Source organism: Hemiscyllium ocellatum, chromosome 34, assembly GCF_020745735.1.
Source record: "Hemiscyllium ocellatum isolate sHemOce1 chromosome 34, sHemOce1.pat.X.cur, whole genome shotgun sequence".
Classification (NCBI taxonomy): Eukaryota; Metazoa; Chordata; class Chondrichthyes; order Orectolobiformes; family Hemiscylliidae; genus Hemiscyllium; species Hemiscyllium ocellatum.
In genome coordinates, this window is record NC_083434.1 from 23,099,598 (window position 1) to 23,125,136 (window position 25,539).

Here is a 25,539-nt window from a genome sequence, read left to right on the forward strand (position 1 = left end):
AGCCAGCAATAAACAGGTTTCTAGCAAGGACATACAACAAGGATTTTCAAAGTCATTCTCATAATTTGAACTGTAACAGATCATCATTCATCATTGAATAGCATCAATCCCCCAGTAGGTCTGTTTTAAGACATACCATGTGGTTTCATTATATAAGTTGTGCATTGGAGTCTTTGACTTGCCATGGTGGCTCAGTACAGCTGACATGGAGACATACTGCAAATTGCAGGGATTATAACTGCTGCCATGTTACTGAGTGTTAACCTCAATGAACACATGTCAACTGGACACTGAGGGGCTGGAGTCCTATATTTCAGACCTGGTGTGTAGACACATTATGAAGGCACTTCTATTGTTGGTATTTTCTGAGAACTCATTGTTGAATGATTATGAGAGTGCAGTCATTCAAGGTGCTGAGGAACTACCAGGACTTTTTTTAAAAAATGGTCACTTCGATTAAAAGGCACTAGTTGGAAGTAACATGAGGTAAGTAAAAATGCTTGAACTTACTCACTGGAAGTCGCATCCCTTTAGTAATTGCTTGGACTTGATGAATGCACATGTCTGAGTTTGGGGGTGTCAGGAGTGGAACTGTTTTGTAGTTCAGTTGTAACCGGTGAAGAAATAGCACCTTCAGCTGAGCCCTTGCCACTTTCTGAGAAACCTACTTGAGGAGCTGAAAATCCAAAACAGGAATTCTCCCTGAAAGGCTTCTCAAAATTGTCCTTGCAATGTCATAAAGACCTATATCCGAAGAGATAACAGTATGTGTCTAATGATCTGGCTAGGTGAACAAGCACATCAAAATGAAAAAAATCTGAAATGTTTCATATCCTATCCATTTATTCTGTAAAAAATAACAAATATTTTGGTCAAAGTTCTTTTTTCCAAAGTTAATCTCTTCAGAGAAAGTTTCCTTATTTTTTCTTTAACTTGAGTGTATTTATGCAAGTGTGTTAGGGTTCTTTAAAGGTGGAAGTTATACCTGTGTATTCCAAATGGTTAGCTTTTCAGCTTCATTAATAAACCTTGATGTTATAATAAATTAATAATTTTGTTATTTATAGAAGAAACTTGATATATAGATTCTTTTTGTTCTCAAATTAATATAGATAAAACACATAATTGGCCTTATCAGTAATCGGGTAAACCGTTCTAATACATGTTGTGACCAGTGCAGTAGTGTACCTAGAAAAGACAGTGCATTTCTCCAACCTCAATCAAAACCAACATCAATGATGCTCTGCACTGCAGGAATCCTGCAAACCCTGTGAAGGTTTGCACTCACTCTGCATGTGGCTCTCTGCCGCAAAATAGAGCTTTCAGTGTCCTTTCTTGCACTAGAGAGACCCTGTGAACTCTTGTGCTCAATCTGCATGTTCCTTTCTGGCATAAAATAGATGGCAGATTGTTCTTTCTTGCACAGGAATGGTGGCAGACTTTACGCTGTTGGAATAAACATCGGTTCCAGCCTTTAACAAGCCTTGAAAAAGCCATGGTCACCATTACAGCCACTGGCAATACTCTCAATGTCCCACTCAGCAATTCCATTAGTGCAGACAACAACTGCCAAATTTTAGTGAAGTTGCATTTAGTGAAGCTTCCTGTGGAGATTCAGAGAGGATAGCTGAAAATGTGTTGCTGGTTAAAGCACAGCAATTTCCTGTTCCTTGGATGCTGCCTGACCTGCTGTGCTTTAACCAGCAACACATTTTCAGCTCTGATCTCCAGCATCTGCAGACCTCACTTTTTACCATTCAGAGAGGATAGCCAGGAGAAGCCACAGTCTTGTAGCCAGTGTGGCTACTGCCACTGCCTCAGATCAATGGGAGGAAAGCCTTGGTTGGTTATGACCTCCGCTGAAAGCCCTCTCCCCATTTTCCTCTTTCCTCTGAGCACGACTTGCACTGCCCTCTGCTCATCAAAGTACATGCTCACCCCGCAACCATGTCTGGGAGCAACTGGCTTTCAGATCCTTCAGTGTCTGCTATGTTATTCCCCTTGGACTTTAGCAATTTTTAGAGAATTCTCGAAAACACCAAACATTCATAACAACTGTCAGTAAAAATCAAATGGCAACTAACTAGTAAGTAGCTGCTGATGTCATTTGGTCCGGGTGGGTGCTTCGATGAGGGTGAAGATGAGATGAGTCTGGGCCCAGGATTCCAGTGGCCTGGGATTTCCTTGAGGTTTCTGCAGTGTCTTCGTGGCAGCATGGTTGGTCTCCTTTCATTAGCTATGGTGGCTGTTTTCATCAGTGGCAGAGAGGGTCTGTCTGTGTCTGTGACTCCATGTGGCATTTTCTTTGGCATCGTGGTGGGTCTGGGTGGTGGTGGTGGTGGGTGGGGGGTGTGGGGGGTGTGGGGGGTGGGGGGCGCGGGGGTGGGGGTCAGATCCTGGAGTCCAGAGCTAGGAAATGGATTAAGTAGACTTGATGATTTTTTTAAAATCTTTTTTTTTCTTATGATATTTTCATGGCAGGACTGCTATTCTGAATGTTTATTTCTTCATTTTTCTTATATATTACTTTGATTTTGTACTTTTGAAAGTCTGTAATGCTGGACTTCATATATATTTCATTATTTTCTGAATTTTGTTTTCCCCTAAGTATTTGTACTCAAGAATCTGCACCTTAGTACATCAGATGGCACTGTAAGTGGTGACTTGTAAACTTTTCACTGTACTCGGGTGAATACATGTGACAATAAAGCTGATTCTAATTGAAATAATGACTAGTGTGGAAGCTTGTAGCTACCGAACATCTGTCAACTCCACAAGGTTAAAAGAGGAGTTAGCTAAACACACTTGTCAAAATGGCAGGCTGCACTATTTTCAGAGAGGATCAGAGCAGAAAAGTACAGGTATAAGAGTTCACCTCATTATGGACTTCTAAGGCCACTTGAAACAGCCAAAATGCGAGTACCACACATTTGATTCTTTGTGCTCATACCTTTCAAAAAAAAATTAGTCGTGTTTTTTCCAGTGGCAAGTCCATCTTCCATAGTGGTCTAGTGGTTAGGATTCAGAGCTTTCATCACCAATGCCCTAGTTCCACTCCTGGTCAAGGAGCAAGAACTTATTGGTCTGGGCAACACAGTGGCTCATTGCCTAGCACTGCTACCTCACAGTGCTATGGACCTCAGTTTGATTCCATCCTTGGGTGACTGTGCAAACTCCACACAGACATTCTCCCCAAACCTGCATGGGGTTCCCTGGGTGTTCTGGTTTCATCCCACAGTCCAAAGATGTGCAGGTTAGGTGGATTGGCCATGTTAAATTGCCCACGGTATCCAGGGATATGCAGGCTAAGTTTATTAGCTGTGGTTCTGGCGTTAGATTGATGAGAGGGGAGCTTGGTTTCTGTTGGATGCTTTTCAGAGTGTTGGTGTAGACTTGATGGGCCAAATGACCTCTTTCTGCATTGTAGGTAATCCATGATTCTATCTCTGATGGTTTTCAACTCTCTGTCCTGAATAGCATTGTAAAATTGAAGCATAAATGTACACTTGCAGAGTATTGTTATTAATCTGAACATCATTTGGGTTTAATTTTGACTCATCAGGTTCCTCTCACTTCATAATTATACCTATTATCATTAAGTCACTACTTAAGTTCATTTGGATTTAAAATTTGGTCAGTATTTCAAGGGTTAATTGGTCCTGACCAGCCGTGACTGGGAGATGTTCACCAGTATTGGTAGTGAGAAGAGAGAGGAGGGACTTCTAACATCTTTATTAATGTGAAAGTTGCAATCCTAGCTTAGACTGTCAGAATCCCCTCTAACAGGACAGCTTTAAATTGTTTGGAACGGTAAGTTGTACTTTCCTTTTAAAATCTTGACACAATGCAGTTTGAACATGAAGTGTAAGCATTACATGAACAGTCTTTTTTATTTGCTAAACTGATGAATAAAAGTTCAGTACTGCAGGTTCTATTATAAAATGCTAGTTAGCAAATGTTAAATTTTCCAAGGATATTAAGATCGCATATTAAGTAGATTCCATAATTACACCAATTGTTTGCATCAGAAACATAAATAATTACATAGATGTGATTTGAAATAGTTCAGCCACTATGAAATCTGTGCCATATTTTACATTTGGAAATTAGTGTGGCTTAATGGAAAATTTAATGTTAACTAATGTGTTTTGGAATCAATCATCAGTGTTATATAAGTTTAATGTCATTTTATGAGATTTCTGCATTCTTTACTTTTAATTGTTTTGCATATTTGCAGTACAGCATTTGCTTTATTAAAATTATGCCTGTATCTCTTTGATTTACAGTAATCCTGAAACAGAAAGTGAATTTCTATCTTCAAGCTATCTAAATAGTTACTTTTTTTAATCTTCAACTTATCTGAATAGTTGCATGGTTTTAATCAAAGGATCAGACTGTTTTTCATTAAAACAAATTGTTTTTAAAAACCTTTCCAAAATAATCCAGTTCATCACCCACACGTTCACCCAACCGCTTGTTAAAGCAAAAATTTCAAACATTTTTTAAAAAAGTAAACAATTCAGAAGGCTGGAGGTACGCTTCAGTCACATTTACTAAATAAAAACAATGACAGGATGCTACTTCATTTTGAGAAGTGAAAATGTGACCCAGAGTGAATCAGAAATTAGTGATAAATTAACAAATGTTCACAATCACAACAAATATCTTCTGAGTATAAACTGGTGTCATTAATGCTTTGTAACATCTTCACATACAGTCACATTAGTTTTGGCTGTGGGTGGTAAGTTGAAAATGTACATAGTTATGTAATGGGGGGATATATTTTAACTTGCTTCAGGGGAGCAGGAAAGAAAAAACCCATTGCTGAAATAGCTCTATAATTTGAGAAGGAAGTATGTAACGTGTGAGAGTATCTTTCAACACAGAAAGAACAATGAATCCAGTCAATCATCTGCAATTATAATTCTTTAAATATCACTGATTAGCTAGGTAATAAAATAAACATAGTGAGTCTAACGTAGAGCATGTGATTCATATATACCTAATATATCATAATAAAATCCAAACACTTCAATAATTTATATAAATATATATTATATACATTTGGATTTTGAACTAGTGGCATGTTGATTTTAGACTATGGATATGAGGAGGTTTTTTAAATGCCTTGTCTGTATTTTCAGGGACATTATATGTCAGAGACTAGGTGACTGGGACACTCCTGGAATAATAGTATGAGTTTATATTATGCGCATTTTATGATTGAAGAGAAAAGCACTGTAAGGCATCAGCTTTCATTTGGTTTGGAAGAAATAATAATTGTTTTTTTATTATTAATAAAAGCTCACAGATTGGAACGTTTTTGTTTCAGCTCATAGAAGGCATGGCTGGGTTGGATTTAAGAACAGTTTTTCCTGGAGAAACTAGGAGCAAGAACCAGAGCAATTAAGAAATAGGTTACCTCAGTTTAAGGATTTTAGTTGAGAAATCCAGAGGAGAAGTATTTGATGAAACCTTGAATGGGTTATCTGAAACTAAGAAAGTTGAAGTGGTCATATTTAAAGGAAACAGGCTACCAAGCTTTCAAGACTGGAAATTCAGAGAAACATTTCAGTCAAACCTATAGATGTGATAGAGTAGGGAAAAAAAGCGAACTCTGCTATGTCCGTTGATGGTGTTGGGATAGCTGGGATGTTGCATTGCCATATGTTTCAAAACGTTTCATTTGATGTTATATTTAAATAACTTGATTTGTTTCATGTCATCTTCATTTCTTTTGTGTAACAAACTTCAGTTTTATTGCTAGAACCAAATTTTTAGAGTTACTCTCACTGTCTCTATGGAAAACCACCACATTAAATAGTGCAAACCAAAATATGATGTGTTAGCCAGAGTTCAGATAATGATCTTATCTCATCGTATCATCAGCTGGGCTCTTACAAAGTTTGAGTACATTTGTTTTAAGAGAGATCTGTGTCTTTCCTTTTAAAGTAATGGGTGCATAGAGATTCTGAACACAAAACAATTCACTTGTGATGAAGTTTATTACATGGATTTTGAATATGGCTTTGATTGTTGCTAAGAGTTTTCAGAAAGTGGAAGAAATAATTATGCAACCTTTGAAATCTTGGACTAAAACTAAACTGGGTGAGTTAGCTGATACATTGAAGGTACAAGTAAAGGTAGGATCGTGTAAGGAGTTGTCGAGAGTGTGTTGCTGGAAAAGCACAGCAGGTCAGGCAGCATCAGAGGAGCAGGAGAATTGACGTTTTGGGCCAGAAATGTCGATTCTCCTGCTCCTCAGATGCTGCCTGACTTGCTGTGCTTTTCCAGCAAAACTCTTGACTCTGATTGCCAGCATCTGCAGTCCTGACTTTTTCCTTTTCTTGTAAGGAGGAGTTGCTTCAAGTGATTTTCCAACATTTAGAATTGGAAGATGGGAAACCTGAACTTGAGGTCACAGCTCGAATTAGCTAAGATGGAGATAGAAGACAAAGAACTAGAATTAGAGAAGAAGACATGAAAAGCTTTGAGTTAAAATGAGACTAAAAGAAGAGAAAAAAAAAGAGGATAATGGAAAGTGAGGAAAATATATTTGTTTCTTGACAGCAATTTAACACGATCTCAAGCCCATAGAGTTAGTCAAGAGGAACTGGATTCCATGAAACAGGGTGATGCTTCAGTATCAACAACATAAATTGCTGAAGAAAGTCAACACATCTGAGAGGATCTGTGGAGAGAAAGCAAATTACTTTCCAGGTTAAGAGACCCTTCTACGGAACAAAACCACAGATGCTTTAGTAATTCAGGTAGCTGTCACAATTTTTGAAAATTTAATTAAAAAGGAATAAAATAAAGAAAACAAGGCTGATATATTTAGCCAATCTTCTTTAATAGAAAAGAAAGAAAGAGATTTGGAGAAGAATTGCTAATCAGGATTGTGGATAGGGCTTCAACCTGAACAGTGGGATGGTGGGCTCAGTTGCATGGAAAATTGAGGAAAAAGTCGAGGAGGTGAGGTGTCTGCAAAAGCCATAAAAGTTTCCAGAATAGGTAATCGGGCAGAGAGTATAGAAAGAGCCAGGAATCCCATTTCAAGTACAGCAGATAAGGGGACAACTGTACGGAAAGAGGGTAGTTAATGCAGGACTGAGGGTGTTGTACTTAAATGCATGCAGTATATGAAACAAGGTGAAGGAGCTTTCAGTACAGATTAAAATTAGTAGGTACGATATTGTGAGAATCAGGCCTGAAAGTGGATCAGGCTGGGAACAAAATATTCAAAAGATACACACCTTATCAAAATGACAGGAAAATGGTCAGAAAGGGTGGGGTTGCCTTGTTAGTAAGAAATGAAAGTAAATCAATAGCAAGAGCTGATATAGAATCGGAAGGCATAGAATCTGGATGGATTCGAAGAGTTTGAATGCTCCTGATGAAGGGCGTGCTCTCGAAATGTCGACTCTCCTACTCCTTGGATGCTGCCTGACTGGCTGTGCTTTTCCAGCACTACACTCTTCGACTCTGATCTCCAGCATCTGTAGTCCTCACTTTCTCATAGAACCTGGCTGGGTAAAGTTGAGGAGTTGTAAAGGAGAAAAAGGCCCTGATGGGGATTATAGACCTCCTAACAGTAATCGGGACGTGGGGAGAAAATAAATCAGAAGATAGAAAAAGCACATAAGAAAAAGAGATTAGATTACTTACACAGTGTGGAAACAGGCCCTTCGGCCCAACACGTCCACACCAACTCTCCGAAAAGCAACCCACCCAGACCCATCCCCCTACATTTACCCCTTCACCTAACACTACGGGCAATTTAGCATGGCCAATTCACCTAACCTGCACATTTTTGGACTATGGGAGGAAACCCACACAGGCACGAGGAGAATGTGCAAACTCCACACAGACAGTAGCCTGAGGTGGGAATTGAACCCAGGCCTCTGGCACTGTGAGGCAGCAGTGCTAACCACTGTGCCACCCTCATACAATTATTGTACAATTATTGTACAATACTAGTACACTTCCATGGGATCTTCGATATGTAGGGGGACTGGGAAAATCAGGTTGGCAGCTGATCTCAAGAAAAGGAATTTTTGGAATATCTATGAGATGACTTTAGGGACCAGCTTATGGTAGAGCCCACTAGGGAACAGGCAATTCTGGATTTTGTGATTTGTAATGACGTGAAAAGAGAGCTTAAGGTGAAGGAACCCCTAGGTGACAGTGACCATAATATGAGAGAGAATTCACTCTTGCAGTTAGAGGGGAAGAAGCTGGAATGAGGTGTAATGGTATTACAGCTGAATGAAGTTAACTACAAAGACATGTGGGAACAGCTGGCCAGAGTTGATTGGATCGGGAGCCTAACAGGGAAGACAGTGGAGCAGGAGTTCTGGAGGTAACAGGGGAGGAACAGCAGAAATTCATCCCGAGAAAGAAGAACCACACTAAGGAGTGGATAAGACAACTATTCTGACAAAGGAAGCCAGGGACAGCATAAAAGCAAAAGAATTGTATCCAATGTGTTGAAGATTAGTGGGAAGCCAGAGGATTGGGAAACCTTTAAAAACCAGCAGAGGATAACTAAAAAAGCAATAAGATGAAATAAGAGAGCAATAAGAAAGAAGATGAAATATGAGGGTAAGCTAACTAGCAATGTAAAAGAAGATAGCAACAGTTTTGTTAGATACTTAAATGGTAAGAGAGGAGCAAGAGAGGACATTGGACTGCTGGGAAATAAGGTTGGAGAAGGAGGAATGGGGAGCAAAGAAATGTGGAGGAACTGAATAGATCCTTTGCATCAGTCTTCGTGGTGGAAGATGCTAGCAACACACCAGAACTTCAAGACAGTTCGCAGACAGGAGTGAGTATCTTGTCCATCACTGAGGAGAAGGCAAAAACCAAAAAAACTGCAGATGCTAAAAAAACAGAAAAAAAAACAGAAGTTGCTGGGAAAGTTCAGCTGGTCTGGGAGCATCTGCGAAGACAACTCAAAATTAATGTTTGTGGTCTAGTGACCAGAATGCTGTACGGGACATGAAATGTTAACTTTGATTTCTCCTCACAGATGCAGCCAGACCTACTGAGATTTTCCAGTAATTCTGTTTTTGTTACAAAGGAGAAGCTGAAAGGCTAAGAAGTGGATAAATCACTTGGACCACGTAGACTACATCCTAGAGTTTTGCAAGAGATAGCTGAGGAGACTGTAGAGGCATTGGTGGTGATCTTGCATGAAACATTGTAGTCAGGGAAGTACAAATAAGCTGAAAGATGGCTAATGTAACACCTCGGTTTAAGGAGGGACAGAGGCAGAAGACAGGAAATTATAGACTGATTTTCCTGATCTCTGCCATTGGTAACATTTTAGGATCCATCAATAGGGATGAGATTGTGGAGTACTTGGCAAGTGCATTGTAAAACAGGGCTGAGTCAGCACCGCTTTGTCAAGTCAAGATTACAGCGGTGCTGGAAAAGCACAGGCCAGACAGCATCTAAATATCAGGAAAACTGATGTTTTGGGCAAAAGCCCTTCATCAGGAATGAGGCTGGGAACCTGGTCCCAAGGCCCCCAGACTCATTCCTGATGAAAGGCTTTTGCCCAAAATGCCGATTTTCCTGCTACCTGGATGCTGCCTGACCTGCTTTTCCAGTACCACTCTAATCTCGACTCTAATCTCCAGCATCTGCAGTTCCCACTTTCGCCTACAGCTTTGGCAAGGGGAAGTCAGGTCTGGCCTCTCTATTAGACATCTTTGAGGAGGTAATGAGCAAGTTAGACAAAGGAGAGCCAGTGAAGGTCATCCACTTGGATTTGCAGAAGGCCTTTGACAAGAGGCTGCTAATTTTTGTGAGAGCCCATAGCGTTAGAGGTATGATACTGGCATGCGGATAGAGGATTAGCTGACTGGCAGAAGGCAGAGTGGGGGGGGATGTCTTGTTCAGGATGGTAGCTGGTGACTAGTAGAGTTCTGCAGGGGTCTGTGTTATGACCACAGCTATATACTTTAGACATTAACAATTTGGATGAAGAAACAGAGGCATTTTTGCTAATTTTGCAGAAGACGCAATGATAGCTGGAGGGACAGGTAATGTTGAGGAAGTGGGGAAGCTGCAGAAGGACTTGGAGAAGTCAGGAGAGTGGGCAAAGAAGTGGGAAAGTATGAGATTATGCACTTTTATAGGAAGGATAGAAGCATAGATTATTCTCTAAATATGGAAACATTTTGGAATTCTGAAGCGTAGAAGGGACACGGGCATTCTCAGGATCTCCTGAAGATTAATATGCAAGTTCAGTTGGCAGTTAGGAAGACAGATGCAACACAGATATGGAGATGCCAGTGTTGGATTGAGGTGTACAAAGTTAAAAAACACAACACCAGGTTATATTTCAACAGGTTTAATTGGAAGCAGTAGCTTTCAGATCACTGTTCCTTCATCAGGTGTTGTGGAGTATAAGATTGTAAGACACAGAATTTATAGCAAAAGTTTACAGTGTGATGTAACTGAAATATACATTGAAAAAATAACTTTGATTGTTTGTTAAGTCTCTCATCTGTTAGAATGACCATGTTAGTTTCACTTCTTTCATATGTACATTGCAAAACTTTTTCTTAAAAAGTTACATTCTCAAGTGAACTTTAACAATTGGTGTCAGCCCAGAGAATGTATTGGTTATTAGCACTCCTCTGTGCTGCTGTCTGTGCCATAATGTTTAGATGGATTCTCATCTAAAAAATGAATTAACAGAATCTTACATGGATTCTTGCAGTTTTTGAGCAAAGTACAATGTAACTCTGAAAGTACAAATTCACCCCACAAACTTGTGTGTGTACATGTGTATGGGGGTGGGGATGGGGGAATGGAGTTGAGTGTCTGTGAGAGAGTGTGTATGAATGTGTGTCTGTGTGAGTGTCTGTTTGTGTGTTCATTTCAGGAAGGCTAGAATACAAGAGCAGAGGTTACTACTGTGGCTATATAAGGCTCTGATCAGACTGCATTTGGAATATTGTGAACAGTTGTGGACCCTGTATCCACGGAAGGATGTGCTGGCTTTTGAGGGGGTCCAGAGGAGGTTCTCTAGAATGATCCTGGGATGAAGAATTTGTCATAAGAGGACCAGTTGAAATCTGTACTCCATAAACATTAGAAGAATGGGGGAGGAATCTGACTGAAACTTGCAGAACACTGAAAGGCCTGGATTGAGTAGCCATGGAGAAGGTGTTTCCACTGGTAGTAGAGACTAGGACCTGAGGACACAGTCTCAGAGTGAAGGGACAACCCTTTATAACAGAGATGAGGAGGAATTTCTTCAGCCAGAGGGTGATTAATCTGTGGAATTCATAGCTGCAGCAGGCTGCAGCATCAAAATCATGCAGTGTATGTAAGATAGGGATAGCTGGGTTCCTGATTGATAAGGGGATCAAGGGTTACAGTGAAAAGGCAGGAAAATGGGGTTGAGAAGCATATCAGCCACGATTGGTGGAGTGACTCAATGGCCAAAATGGCTAATTCAGCTCATATACCATATAGTCTTATGAAACAGTCATACCAAACAGCCTACTCAGAAATCAAATCAGAATCCACCCCGAAGTGTCATTATTTGGATAATAAAGTCCTAATGGGGAAATGGAGACTAACTCGAATACCAGCCTTTTAAGAAATAGGAAGCAATCATCGGGTCTTTGTTCCCTTTGAGTATCACAATGAACTTTTATGGGTGCCCACAAAATTCTAAAGGCAGGTCATTTAGCTGTTAAGAAAACACAGTTTAAGGTCTTAAAACATTTTTATTGGCCAAGGTGTGGTCAAATGCTGCCAGACTTGCCACACACACGTCGGGAACACATTTCAACCAGATTGTGGAACAAGGCCAAGTGGTACCTAAGGAAATAAAGGCATTTTGGATTTTCCTGTGTCTAAAACAAAATGTGAAATTTTGCGATATGTTGGCAGGGATGCATTTTACCTGAAATTCATTCTGAACTTCAGCACTGTTGAGGTACCTTCAACACATTTGTTGAAGACAAGCAGAAAACTGGGCCACAGGTAAGAATGTCAGAGTTATCTTGAAAACTTGAAAGCAGTGTTGACAACTGCATCAGTCTCAGTCACACCTAATTATGAAAAGGCATTTAAACCTGCTGTTGATGCCAGTGATATTGATGTAGGGGATGTTTTACTGCAGGATGATGAGTTAGAGATCAAATGCCCTGTCAGTTACTTTTCAAATAAACTGAGCGTCAACAAAAATATTCAATGGTTAAGGAGGAAACATTCAATCTAGTTTTGGCTCTTCATCATTTTCATGATCATAGAATCCCTTCAGTGTGGAAATAGGCCATTTGGCCCAACAAGTCCACACTGACCCTCCGAAAAGTAACCCACCCAGACCAATTCCCTTACTGTATTACTCTACATTTACCCCTCACTAATGCACCTAACCTACACATCTCTGAACGCTATTGGACAATTTAGCATGGCCAAATCACCTAACTGCACATCTTTGGATTGTGGGAGGAAACCAGAGCACCCGGAGGAAACCCACGCAGGCCAGACGAGAATGTGCAAACTCCACACAGACAGTTAATGGAGGGTGGATTCGAACTGGGATCCCTGGCACTGTGAGGCAGCAGTGCTAACCACTATGCCATCACCATATGCATATTTTAAATTATGCACCACCAACAATGTGGAATAAACCATTATTTATATGAATCATAATCATTTGCATTATTTTTGGAAACATTTTGGGATAAGAAATTGTTTGTTTTGGTGGAGCTTAACTCATTAACCATATGATTTACAAATCATTTAAGTGCCTGGAAAAAAATTGCTATAGTGGATGTTTTCTCAAGAGCATAATGAAGGAAATCAGAGGTTGTAATGTCCACGGAATTCCCTATATTGAAAATGGACGCTCTGTAACTTGTATATTTAATGGCAATATGTTAGGGTTATTAACTATAGCTGCTAATAAACTGGATAAAGTTATGGATATAGTAATTTGTGATGTGGGTAATTCTAGATACTTGGTACAAACTTTATTAGAAATTAAATATTTGAGCTTGAAACGTTCATTGTAAGACTTCAGTCTAACTGTAAAATGATCTGGAAATTCCAGAATGTCATTTTGTGGTAACAGAACAGTTTCTGCTCTGCCAGAGTTCTTCCCTAGCCAAGATGCATGATGAATTTCTATTGGAAGTTGGGCCAGGTAAAAGATACTTTCACCTCCTGCTGGCGTCCCCTTCCAGTAGGAAATTAATGGAGATAATGAGGTAATGAGGCATGATGTAATTAGTCGGAAATCCTCCACGTCCTTCAGCTCACGAACGCAACAATATGCCAAATCTGTGAACTAATAGAAGAATCTTGGCTTGTCTCATGCCAAACATAAAGCAGTCTTGAATTATTTGCATTCTATAGTCAAGTAAGAAGCTTCATCCCAAGACATTGTAGCATTACTTCTCTTCCAAACTTTACTGTCTCCACTGGTGGAGTTTGAAGGTGGAATGAGATCCATGTCAGGTATTATGGGCCATATCACTGGCATTGTGGATGCATGTTCCTTTTGCATACATGGATCAGGATTGACCTGAAGTGTGGTGGGTAGTGGGTGGCAGGACATAATGGTCTTAATATCAATATTCCCACAAAGATATATTGGAGTGCAGGTTCATAAATCTTCGAAAGTAGAGTCGTAGGTAGATATGATAGTGAAGACAACGTTTGGTATGCATTCCTTTATTGGTCAGAGCATTGAGTATAAAAGTTGAAGGATCATGTTGCGGCTGTACAGGATGTTGGTTATGCCACTTTTGGAATATTGCATGCAATTCTGGTCTCCTTCCTATTGGAAGGATGTTGTGAAACTTGAAAAGTTCAGAAAAGATTTACAAGGATGTTGCCAGGGTTGGATGGTTTGAGCTATTGGCAGACGCTGAATAGGCTGGGGTTGTTTTCCCAGGAGCATCGGAGGCAGAAGGGTGACCTTATAGAGGTTTATAAAATCATGAGGGGCCTGGGTAGGAAAATAGACAAGATCTTTTTCACTGGGGTGGGGGAGTCAAGAACTAGAGGGCATAGGTTCAGGGTGAGAGGAGAAAGATAAAGAAGAGACCTAAGGGGCAACTTTTTCACACAGAGGGTGGTGCATGTATGGAATGAGCTGCCAGAGGAAGTGGTGTTAGCTGATACAATTACAACATTTAAAAGACATGTGAATGGGTATATGGTTTAGAGATATATGGGCCAAGTGCTGACAAATGGGACTAGATTAGGTTATGGTATCTGGTTGGCATGGACGGGTTGGACCAAAGGGTCTGTTTCAGTGCTATACCTCTCTATGACTCTATAATAGTTGTTACATGCCATCTCCTGCATAAATGTGCCCTGAGAATGGGACTTCTCATGATGGCCCCATGAGGAAAAACATTCAGTAACTGTAACTTAGCAGCCTTTTCAACAACAGAAGGAAGCAGAGGAGTCAAGGAGATCTGAAAGGCGACTGATTTTATCACATTTGGTTGGTTTTACTCTGCAACAAATAAAGAGACAGCCCTCTCTTCAACTATTAAGCTGAGCAGAAAACCCTTGTTGTTAATAACAACCTTGCCCCAATCAACATATTGCACTAATCCTTACAATTATTTACAAAGGAATGGTTTCATTGTCCTTGTCAATCTTTTACTGACAAAGTTGTCCAGAAATGCTGCAAAGGACCAGCATACTTTCAGAATGCTGGGCTAAATATCACAAAATTATTTAACTCCACATCTACAAAAAAAAGCTAAAAGTTTCATTGTGGCTGTTAAAGCCTGATAATTTTTTCATATTCATTCACAGGATAAGGGCATCACCGGCTAGGACAGCATCTATTGCCCATTCCCAATTAACCAGAGGGCAGTTAAGAGTCAACCACATTGCAGTGGGTCTAGAGCCACGTGTAGGCCAGACCAAGTAAGGACGACAGTTTAATTCCCTAAGGAGATCAGTGAACCAGATGGGTTTTTTCAACAATCAATTCATGGGCGTCATTAGAATCTTAATTCCAGAGCTTTATTGAATTCAAATTCCATCAATAACCATAGCAGGATTTGAACCTGAGTTCTCCAGAACATTACCTGAGTCTTCCTTTATAATTAAATTCCCATGGAAGCGTACTCCTGATCTCTAATGTACTGGTTTTAAAATCATAGCTCCAAATAGACTGATAAATTTAGTTATTAAACCCCCTCATACACATAGATAAAAACCCACTTCCCATTAAAACAAAATCCAAACTCTAAAATGGCTATCGGAATGAGGTGGGGTGTGCATTGGAATTCTTGCAGCAACCTGGTCACTGAATCTTTATTGGTTAGCTCATAACCTGTGTCATTTGACAGGCTGGCTGCAAATGTATTACCATCTTTGGGGCGATGACCCTTTAAGAGATCAACATACAAACGACACAAGCGCCTGAATGTTGTCACATGGACACAGGATACAGGCTCTCTGCATTGCAACAGTTGAGGCATAGGCTATATTTGGAGATTTCTCTGTACTGGGGATTTAGTTTAGCTGTGGATAAATCCACCAAAAATCTTCAAGGAAACGAAGTCTGGGGTAAATGTCAGGGAATGGGTCTGGGTGGATTACTTGTGTGGACTTGTTGGGTCGAAGGGCCTGTTTCTACACTGTAGGGATTCTACATCTATTCTAAATTGCCATGCCTACCTTGTGTTACTTTTTGACTTCAGAATATTGTTACATGGTGTGCACCTGGGAAAATGTTTCATTCAAAAGCACACGAAAGACGGAACCAGCCTTACAAACCTAAAGGCCAAGGGAAGCAGCGGGAAATAAAATATAACAGGAATCCAGATGTTCCCAGAGAGAAACAATATTTCTGAATTGGCCATGTTCATGCAGGCGACAGCTGATTCAAGCCCATCCTATTCAAACGTTGTTTCAAATTTGAATGCCTAACAGGCATCAATCTTGTGCTGGACTAAAATAAAACTTGCCAAAGTACAAATAACAGGGAAAAAAAAAGCAAACTGCATTCAGGAACAGCCAAAAGCATATTTAAAACAAACAATCAAGCCAAAACAAATGGGGAAGCACAAAAGAGGAAACAAATTGCTGAAAGCACAGAGGAGTGCACAAAGCTAAATATAAGTGAAAAGACAATCAGACTGAAGAAGAGTGGAACTGGAAAGTTATAAATTTACTGTCCGAGTTCATATTTTTAAACAAGGGATTCCACTATGCTTCATGGACTAAACAGCTTCAAAACTGGTTAAACAAGCTGGGACAATACCTACAACAGCTGGTAATGAGGGTTTGTACTACGTTAATACTTTAGGATTATCTAGAGGACCACAGAGATCCTGCAAGGTTATGGAAAGTCCAAGAAGACTAATTGCATACAAGAGTCAATTTTAGGATTCACTGCTTAGAACTGATGAACTGGGCAAAAGCCAAGGTATCCAATTGGTCAATTTTTCAGTTAGTGTCATAACAAGAGTAGAAATTGTGACTTTTCAGAAGCCAAATTATTGGTGCAGATAATGGAATTGGTGACTGCCTCAACACCTATTTGCTTTGATTCATTGTTGTCACATGTACCTAAGGGCAGTGAAAAGTTTTGTTTTGTGAGCAGGACAGGCACATCATAACTTACAAGGATATACAGAACTTTGGGTGTTTTGACAGAGTGAGGATGCAAGTTTATGGCTACGCAGGAGGTGCACAAAAGCAAGGTAGTGATTGCAAAAAATATGAGAATAACATCAACTGCAGAGAGCTCGCAAAGAGTTGCCAAGTGTCAGCGCCATCTTGAATCAGTTACTGAAGCAATGCAAAAGAATCTCTTTGAGAAAAAGAAAAGGTCATAGCACTGATTCACTGTTAGCAGAAGGCAGAAAACATGAAGCCATTCACCCACCGTGAAGCTAAGCTACATTTCAACATCTGTGCAATATGTGGGGTCCAAACTGGTCTGCCTATATCAGAAATCCTCTTCCAACAATGCAGTCATAGGCTACAAAAGGATGTAACCAAACAGAAAGGCACAGCAGTCTGGCAATAGCAGCACTGAATGTAATTATCTACATAATCCTAATAAAACTAACATACACATTCACAGACGGACTCAAGTCAAGAGTCAAGATTAGAGTAGTGCGGGAAAAGCACAGCAGGTCAGGCAGCATCCGAGGAGCAGGAAAATCGACATTTCAGGTTAAAGCCCTTCATCAAGAATGAGGCCTCATTCCTGATGAAGGGCTTTTGCCCGAAATGTCAATTTCCCAGCTCTTTTCCAGCACTACTCTAATCTTGACTGTAATCTCCAGTATCTGCAGTACCCACTTTCACCTAGACTCAAGCCAAAAACCAGATTTGAACAAATTGTAATCAGGTGATGAACCGATTTTTTTACATTGCAAGTGGATTGCATTGTGCTGATGAAGTCAACCAATTAGAAACTTTTACCAAAATCAGTATTATTTTTCCAGAGAAAACTGGTAACTTACACACTCAAACCAAGATTGACATTGAAGATACAGCAAATATCCCGCAGTCCAAATTCTGAAAGACACACATCAGAATTGTTGGAACTCAATGACAAAGCAGACAACTGTGAAATTAACTGCATACAATACATTACTTTGGTACACATACAATGCAATGGAACTATATCAATTCGGGGATATGTGTGCGCCAAATGGGGCATGAACCATGTGACAGCCTCAAAGTGTTACCCTATGTCAAAGAATGTCACCAAGTGAATGGTTTGCACCATGAAGTCACTCATCCTGAAGGGTGGTACAAAGAAAGATGAGTTTCATGCTGCCATGTTACATCTCAAAGCTGCATTTCTGGTTATGGGGTTCCTAATTCCAGCAGGGAGAATGACATCACCATGAGCTGTTCAAATTCTCCAAGGTGGTGGACAAGGCATAATAAAGGTGGTGTATGTGTGAAACCACCCCAAATACACAAAAGTCAAAAAATCAGTATCATACCGTACATTAAATGAAATCATATTACAGTATGGAACAACACTGAGGAGGACTCGAAGCCAGAATAGACAAATGTTTAGTACGCCAATTGAGCATAGTGAATGAGGACACACCCTGACAACTGTGAACGTACTAATGACTGCAGACCAAGAACAGCCAAGAACAAAATCCACTTATCCAGATGGCTGCAATATATCAGATCGCAAGAAGTTGGGAAGCTGCCAAATCAATATATGGACTCTTGAACTACTCTATTTGTAAATTTTATAATCCCTATCTAAACCATCTAGTCCCAGTGATTATGTGTTTTGACTTGTAGTTTACAAGAGCTATCTTTGGAAAAATAGAGATGAAGTGTTACCCTTTATGGTGTAATCTGTTTTAGTCAAATACCTGGATGTAAATCACAGGCCCACAGGCTTTCTGCACAGCAGTATTCAAGGCACAAACTGGATCAAGGCATTACTATTTATTATACATAATATAGTTCAGCTGTAAATAAACCCACGAGTGATGTTAAAGTAAACAGAATTTGCAAATCCCATATATGTTGCATTTAGATAACACAAGAATATCATTACAACTGGGCAGCAGAGGGATCTTCCATGCCAGGGAATTGAGAATTTAATTAAAATTCAAATGCTTATTTCCAATGTTGTCAGTCAGATCCCAAATCTATTTTAGCAATTGACAATCATATTTGATGATTACTCTCCACAGGAGCACTAATTGCAAAGGGAGTTCAGACCAAGGATAAGGCTAAAGGGTTGAGGATATTTTGAAACAAAATGATTTTGTTGTGGGTTATGAGGAGCAGAAGTGTACCTCTGATCCTTGCGAGGAATGCTAGGGCCCCAAGTTTTTCTCTATTCATGATCAGCTGCATGTCTAACGACTTATCCCAAAACCTGGAACTAATCTCCCAGATCCTCAAGTCTTGGTGACAGTGGTCCGGTCCAATATACAGAACTGAGGCTCAGGAATTAAAGTGACTTAGTACTTACACCACCAGTCCCATTTTCATTCTAGGAATTAAAAGCCTCTTGCAACTTTCGGAAACCAACCAGAGCTCCACAACAGCTATTGATCATTTGGAACCCATAAAACCCGGAAGCCCAAAAATCATAACCATACTGGGGGTTTGAGAATCCCTGATTCAGAGTAACACCACATTTTCAACTCACATCACAGTCTTTAATTCTCATATTTGCTAATATGTGACAGATTCAGTGCAATCTAACAGCAAAGCAATATTATACACATCTTTTAAACAAACCTTCTTAAAACAATCAAGATTATAACTAAAATAACTCATTCTGTATTTCAGGAGTGCGTGTTTTTATATATTCCAATCGTACTCTATGTGAATACATGGTACATTCGGAATAAAACAGGTGATAGCACAAATAGAAATAAGTGTAATCTGATAGCATTACAGAGATACGGCTGTAGATAACGCAGATTAGGACCTGATAATAGGAGCTTTAGGTCATTTAGGATGGACAGCGTTCTAAGAAAACATGAAGGGACAGAGTATTAAAAGAAAATTAACCAGAAGATTAATTTGGAAGAAATATTACAGCAAAGTTATAGGAGAAAGCGTTGTAGAAATATGAAAAAGAGATAGTTAGAATTTGATCATAGAATCCTGATAGTATGGAAGCAGGCCATTCAGCCTACAAGTCCACACTGACCCACCTAGACCTAGACCATCCACCTAGACCCAGCTCCATACCATATCCCTGTAAACCCACATTTCCGATGGCCAGTCCCCTTAGCCTACGCACCACTGGACACTCGGGGCAATTTAGCATGGCCAAGCCACCTAACATGCACATCTTTGGACTGTGGGAGGAAACTGGAGGAAGTCCACACAGACATGGGGAGAACGTGCAAATTCCACACAGTCACTCAAAGGTGGAATTGAATCTGGATCCCTGGTGCTGTGAGGCAGCAATGCTGACCAGTGAGCCACTAATATTTGAAAAGGAAAAGAGCTAACAAAATGAACATTAGTTCTGAGGAATTAATAGTAGAAAATAATGAGATGGCAGATAGAAAATACCTGTTCAATTTATCACTTGAGATAACATCCCAGAAATAGCTGTAAACCAGGAAATAGAAGTGAGAGAGGAACTCAGGAAAACTACAATAACCAGTGAAACTTAGCAAAGTGTTGGAGCTGCATGCCATTGAGTTCCTGACTCCTGAACTCCTTCATCCTCAAGTCTTAAAGGAAGCAGCTACTGAGATAGTTGATGCATTGCTTTCAATTTTCCAAAATACCTTTGATTTGAGGAAGGTTCTATTCAAACAGAAAATAGTACATGTAACTTATTTATTTCAAAAGGGAAGAAGACAGGAAATAGAAAATTAAGCTCCGTTCGATTAATATATGCCAGAGGACAGATCTTAGAAGTTATTATCAAAATTATTATAGCAGAGCATCCAGAAACATTCAAGTTAATCAGGCAGTCAATATGATTTTATAAAAGGGAAATACTGTTAAACCAATTAATTGGTGTTGTTTGGGGAAGCAGCATGTTCTGAAGATATAGGGGAACCAGTGAAAGTACTATGTTTGGATTTCGAGAAGACATTTGATAAGGTGCCACCAAAAATATTCTGGAAGGAAATCGAAAAGAAAACAAAAGCTCATGGGGTAGGGGGTAACATATTGACATGGTTACAAGATTTGTTATCTAACATATCATCTGCTACAGGGATCAGTGCTGGAGTCTCAACTTCTTCACATTTACGTAGGTGACTTGGATGGAGAGACTGAAGTACAGATATTAAATTTTCTGCTGACAGTAAAGCCAGTATAAAAGTAAGCTGTGAAGAGGATATAATGAAGTGATGTAGATAAAATGAGTAGACAAAGATCTGGCAAATATAGCATATTGTGGGAAAATGTAAACTTGCACCTTTCAACAATAAGAAGAAAGAAAGAAACATATTATTTAAATGCTGAGGGGTTACAAAGCTCTGAGATGGACAGGGATCTGCTTACCTACTACATGAATCACAAAAGGTTAGTTACAGCAAGCAATTAGGAAATCTAATAGTATGTTATTGTTTATAATGAAGGGAATCAGATATTAGGTAAGGAGGTTTTGCTTCAGTTATGTAAGGAACTGGAGAGTCTATATCTACGTGCTGAGTGCTGTATTGGTCACCTTATTTAAGAAAGGATGTAAATGTGCTGGAAAATGTTCAGACAAGGTCTACTAGACTAATGAATGGTTGCTTTATGAGGAAAGATTGGACTGGCTCAGCTTATCCCTCGGAGGTTTGAGGTACAATAAGGGGCTTGATTTAAACATGAGGATCATGAGGAGTTTAGACAGGATGGAAGTGGCAATGACGTTTTCTCTTACGGTAGAATCTCATACTTGGGCTGGCAGTTTCAACATAAGAAATTTCCCACTTTAAACAAAAATTAGGAGACTCTTTGTCCTCACAGAGTGTCTTTGGAACTTACTTTCTGAAAAGGAGATGAAAGGACAGTGCTTTATTATTGTTAAAACATAGATTTTTAATCAGCAAGGGAAGTGAAATGTTGTCAGGAGTTGGTGGGAATGTGGGTCAATCCAATCAGCCATGATCTACTTGAATGGTGGAGCAGATTTGAAGGGCCAAGTGGCCTATCTCTGTTTCTATTCCATATATCCATGCATTTAAATATAACAATACAGAAAGAAATTATGAGCTACATAACATACTTAATAATTTTCTTTATATTATTCACAGGGAAAGCTCTTGGAACTACTGCCAACATGGGGCTGTTTGAAACACCAGTGACCTCATTTCTCCTGACAATGTATCTGTATCTTATCAGCACTCAGCAACATGGTACTTAAATATTTTGGCTTACATTAAGCAAAGTATTCTCAAGTTGGCACCTTATTATTTAAGTATAAAACTTAAGAAATTGTAGTGGTGCTTCTTTTCAGTTATGCATTCAGTTAGGGAAATCACTGAATTCAGAGGAACATTCGATTATGGAAATGAAAATGTTTAATGTTCTATGTATTCATCTTATATCTCTGTTAAGAGTATTTCCTAATTGGTTAAACAAGTACTGCAGAAAATTGCCCTGAGGTTCTCAATTGGGTTCCTTCTGACCACTCCTATGTATTTTATACCAAAAGCTTTTCATTTTGTTCTGATGGAAATTAGGTCAGCTTTAGCATTCTATGCAGTTTCCTACTCACCCGATGACAATTTATTCATTCCCTGCTTGATTGCTGATTAACTAAGAGCCTGAAATGTTACAGAAATTTGCTATCAAAGCATTCTAGGGCAGCCAATTCTTTTCCTGCAAACCCAGCCAAACTTTGAGATGGGAATTCAGACTGGGCTGTCAGTCTGTCCAAAGCAAGGAGACATCCAAACTTAATGTAATAAAATATCACATAAAAAATAGCACTGAAAATACTCTCTCAAAAAAGTGACCACTTATAAAGTTAACATATAAAGTTGCATAATTCCAATTTGTGTTGCTCATAAAGAGGCCATGTTGCCATTTTAATATATTTGCTTAAATTAAATATTATTTAAATTGTTTTGCTTAAAAAGTATCAAACTATCAGGAGTAGACTATATCAAATTGTATAAAAGCAGATGTAGAGAGCCTCTGGAAGAATAAGGAGCAGATAGCCTGCTTCCAAGTGTTTTCTGAGATGGTGAAGGCGTTAGTTATAATCTTTCATAATTCCTTAAATCTGGAAGGGTTATGAGATAACAAAATTAGAACATTGGTCTGTAAGGCTAAAGATAAGATGCCTTTTCTTACCATCTTATACATGCAATACATAAGTGTCTGGTTATTTTCTGAAGGATTGAGCTGTTCATTCACAGAAGTGCAGACCTCACATTATTACAATATGAATTGCAGTCTCAAAGAATGAAAGGTGATCTTACTAAAATGTGTGGTATCCTGAAGAAGCCTGATGTGTTGGACATTGAGAATATGTTTTCTCTTGTAGAGGTTCTTGCAATCAGAAATAGGGAACACAGTTTAAGTATAATATGGATTTTTGTTTTCTTTCAGAGGTTTGTTAATATGTGAAATTCTCATTTCTTAATTTTTTAAATATTTTAAAAATATTTTTAAATTACAGAGTGGGACAGTGTTGAAAGTTGTCTATCCCTAATCACACTGAAACAGAGTACCTTGCCCAGCCATGGCAGCACGATGACTCAGTGGTTAGCACTGCTGCCTCACAGCACCAAGGACCTGGGTTTGATTCTGGCCTCAGCTGACTGTCTGTGTGGAGTTTGCACATTCTCCCCATGTCTGTGTGGGTTTCCTCCCACAGTCCAAAGATATGCAGGTTCGGTGAATTGGCCATGCTAAATTTCCCATAGTGATAGGTGCATTAGTCAGGGATAAATGTTGGGGAATGAGTCTGGATGTATTACCCTTCCGAGGGTCGGTGTGGACTTGTTGTGCCAAAGGGCCTGTTTCCACACTGTAGGGAATCTAATCTAATCCATTTCAAAGACAGTTAATGTTACCTTCTCAGTTGTGGTCTGAAGTCACATACAGGCCAAATCACCAAAGGACAGCCCATTTACATCCCTGAAGTGCATTAGTGAAGCAGATGGGTTTTATAACAATTGATAATACCTTCGTAGTCACCACCCGTAGGACAAGATTTCAACTCTTGTATTATTAATAGAGTGTAAATCTCACTAGCTGCCATGGCTATGTTCCTGTGACTCCACAGGATTAGCTTCTGGGTTAATATTCCAGTGACATTACCACAATGCCACTATCTCCCCTGAAAGCAGTGGATGCTGTGTTTTTTAATTTACTCAATACTGAATTAGTTAGATTTTTGTTAGATTGGCAAGTCAAGGATTATGGAGTCAGAAAAGAAAGTGGAGTTAGAACCACAACCAAATAGAACAAGATTTCATGGAGTAGGTTCAAACAGCTGAATGGAGAAAGTGAGGACTGCAGATGCTGGAGATCAGAGTCGAGAGTGTGTGGTGCTGGAAAAGCACAGCGGGTCATGCAGCATCCGAGGAGCAGGAGAATTGACATTTCGGGCAGGAGCCTGATGAAGGGTTTCTGCCTGAAACGTTGTTTCTTCTGCTCCTCAGATGCTGCATGACCCGCTGTGCTTTTCCAGCATCACACACTCTCGACTCAAACAGCCGAATGGTTTACTTTTGTTCCTCGGTCTAATGCTCCTGTGTTCCTAGAGATTGTGAGAAAGCCAGTGTTAATTATCAGTACAGTTTTTTTCACCCAGAATGCTGTCTTCTAATCACCACATAGTTACAGTTTGAGCATTCAATTGAGCTTCCCTCACAATTTCTGAAATTCTATCTAATTGAGGATTTGAGGTCAAGGCAGTTAGCATGCTAAAAAGAATAGGTTCCAGTATAAAGGTGGAATGTCAGTATAAACTTTAAATGTAGATTACAAGGAGTAAATTCATGGAATTAGGTGCCTGAAAAATGTGAATTTGAAGATTGATGAGACTAAGTGAGACTGGAGATGTTTTGGTTTCGTTTTTGACATTATCTTCTTTTTCCCAAATTCACAGTTCATGCTGAAACTTTTGCTGATATTGCATTTTTGGTCGATGGATCTCAAAATATGGGACCCCAAGCATTTAAACAGGCACGGGCTCTTATCTTAAAAACTGTGACAAGGCTGAACATAGGAGATGATGCACACAGAATTGGGCTTGCTCAGTACAGTCATGATGCACAAGTGGAGTTTACTTTCAAGACATTGAGAACCAAGAAGGACGTATTGAATTACCTAAAGAAGAGGTTCCAGTATAAAGGCGGAACATTACTAAAAACAGGCCTGGCTTTGGATTTTCTGCATAAATCTTACTTCACAGCCGACGCTGGAAGTCGAAAAAATGAAGGCATCCCCCAGATTGCAGTATTAATTACATCTGCACCATCGAATGATGATGTTGAAATTTCTTCTACTTCTTTAAGAAATGACGGAGTGATAGCTTTTGTCATTGGTGTAAAGAATTCAGACTTAAGCGAACTCCAAAAAGTTGCCTATCTTGGAAATGCTCCATTCGTTGTCAAGAGGGATAACTTTATTGGTTTTACAAATTTAGCAGTGGATTTAACTAAAACAGTCCAAAATATACAAGAATTTTTAAAGGTGGAAGTGACCAAACCACCAGCAGGTAAAACCCAAATTACTTCACTTTCATTCAGACTCGAATGATTTGCCGTTGCAAAGGCCTTTGTATTGCTTTGAATCAATTCGCTGTGTAAGAATATAAGTGGCTGTTGCTGTCGAAAGAACATCAAATGGTTATTGTGTAAACTTTCACTATTTAAGGTTAAAAATCACACAACACCAGTTTATAGTCCAACAGGTTTAATTGGAAACACACAAACCTGTTGGACTATAACCTGGTGTTGTGTGATTTTTAACTTTGTACACCCCAGTCCAACAACGGCATCTCCAAATCTTCACTATTTAAAGAGTTGTTGGGCTACAAAGAAAGAATGAATTGAAACAGTAACAGTTTTTTGAAATTCAATGTCTACCATATAACAGTGAGAAAGGAATATT

The 25,539-nt window shown here is 39.4% G+C and overlaps 1 protein-coding gene across 1 annotated transcript in view; it reads left to right on the top strand.

Annotated features, from left to right (window-relative positions):
* Positions 1 to 3,770: 3,770 nt before the first annotated feature.
* LOC132832153 (collagen alpha-3(VI) chain-like) overlaps positions 3,771 to 25,539 on the top strand; it is a 118,307-nt gene continuing 96,538 nt past the window's right edge. The window contains exons 1-3 of the mRNA XM_060849902.1: positions 3,771 to 3,810; positions 21,723 to 21,824; positions 24,533 to 25,144. Of these exons, the coding sequence (XP_060705885.1) occupies positions 21,749 to 21,824; positions 24,533 to 25,144 (688 nt within the window). The 5' untranslated portion in view covers positions 3,771 to 3,810; positions 21,723 to 21,748. The remainder of the gene's footprint in view (positions 3,811 to 21,722; positions 21,825 to 24,532; positions 25,145 to 25,539) is intronic.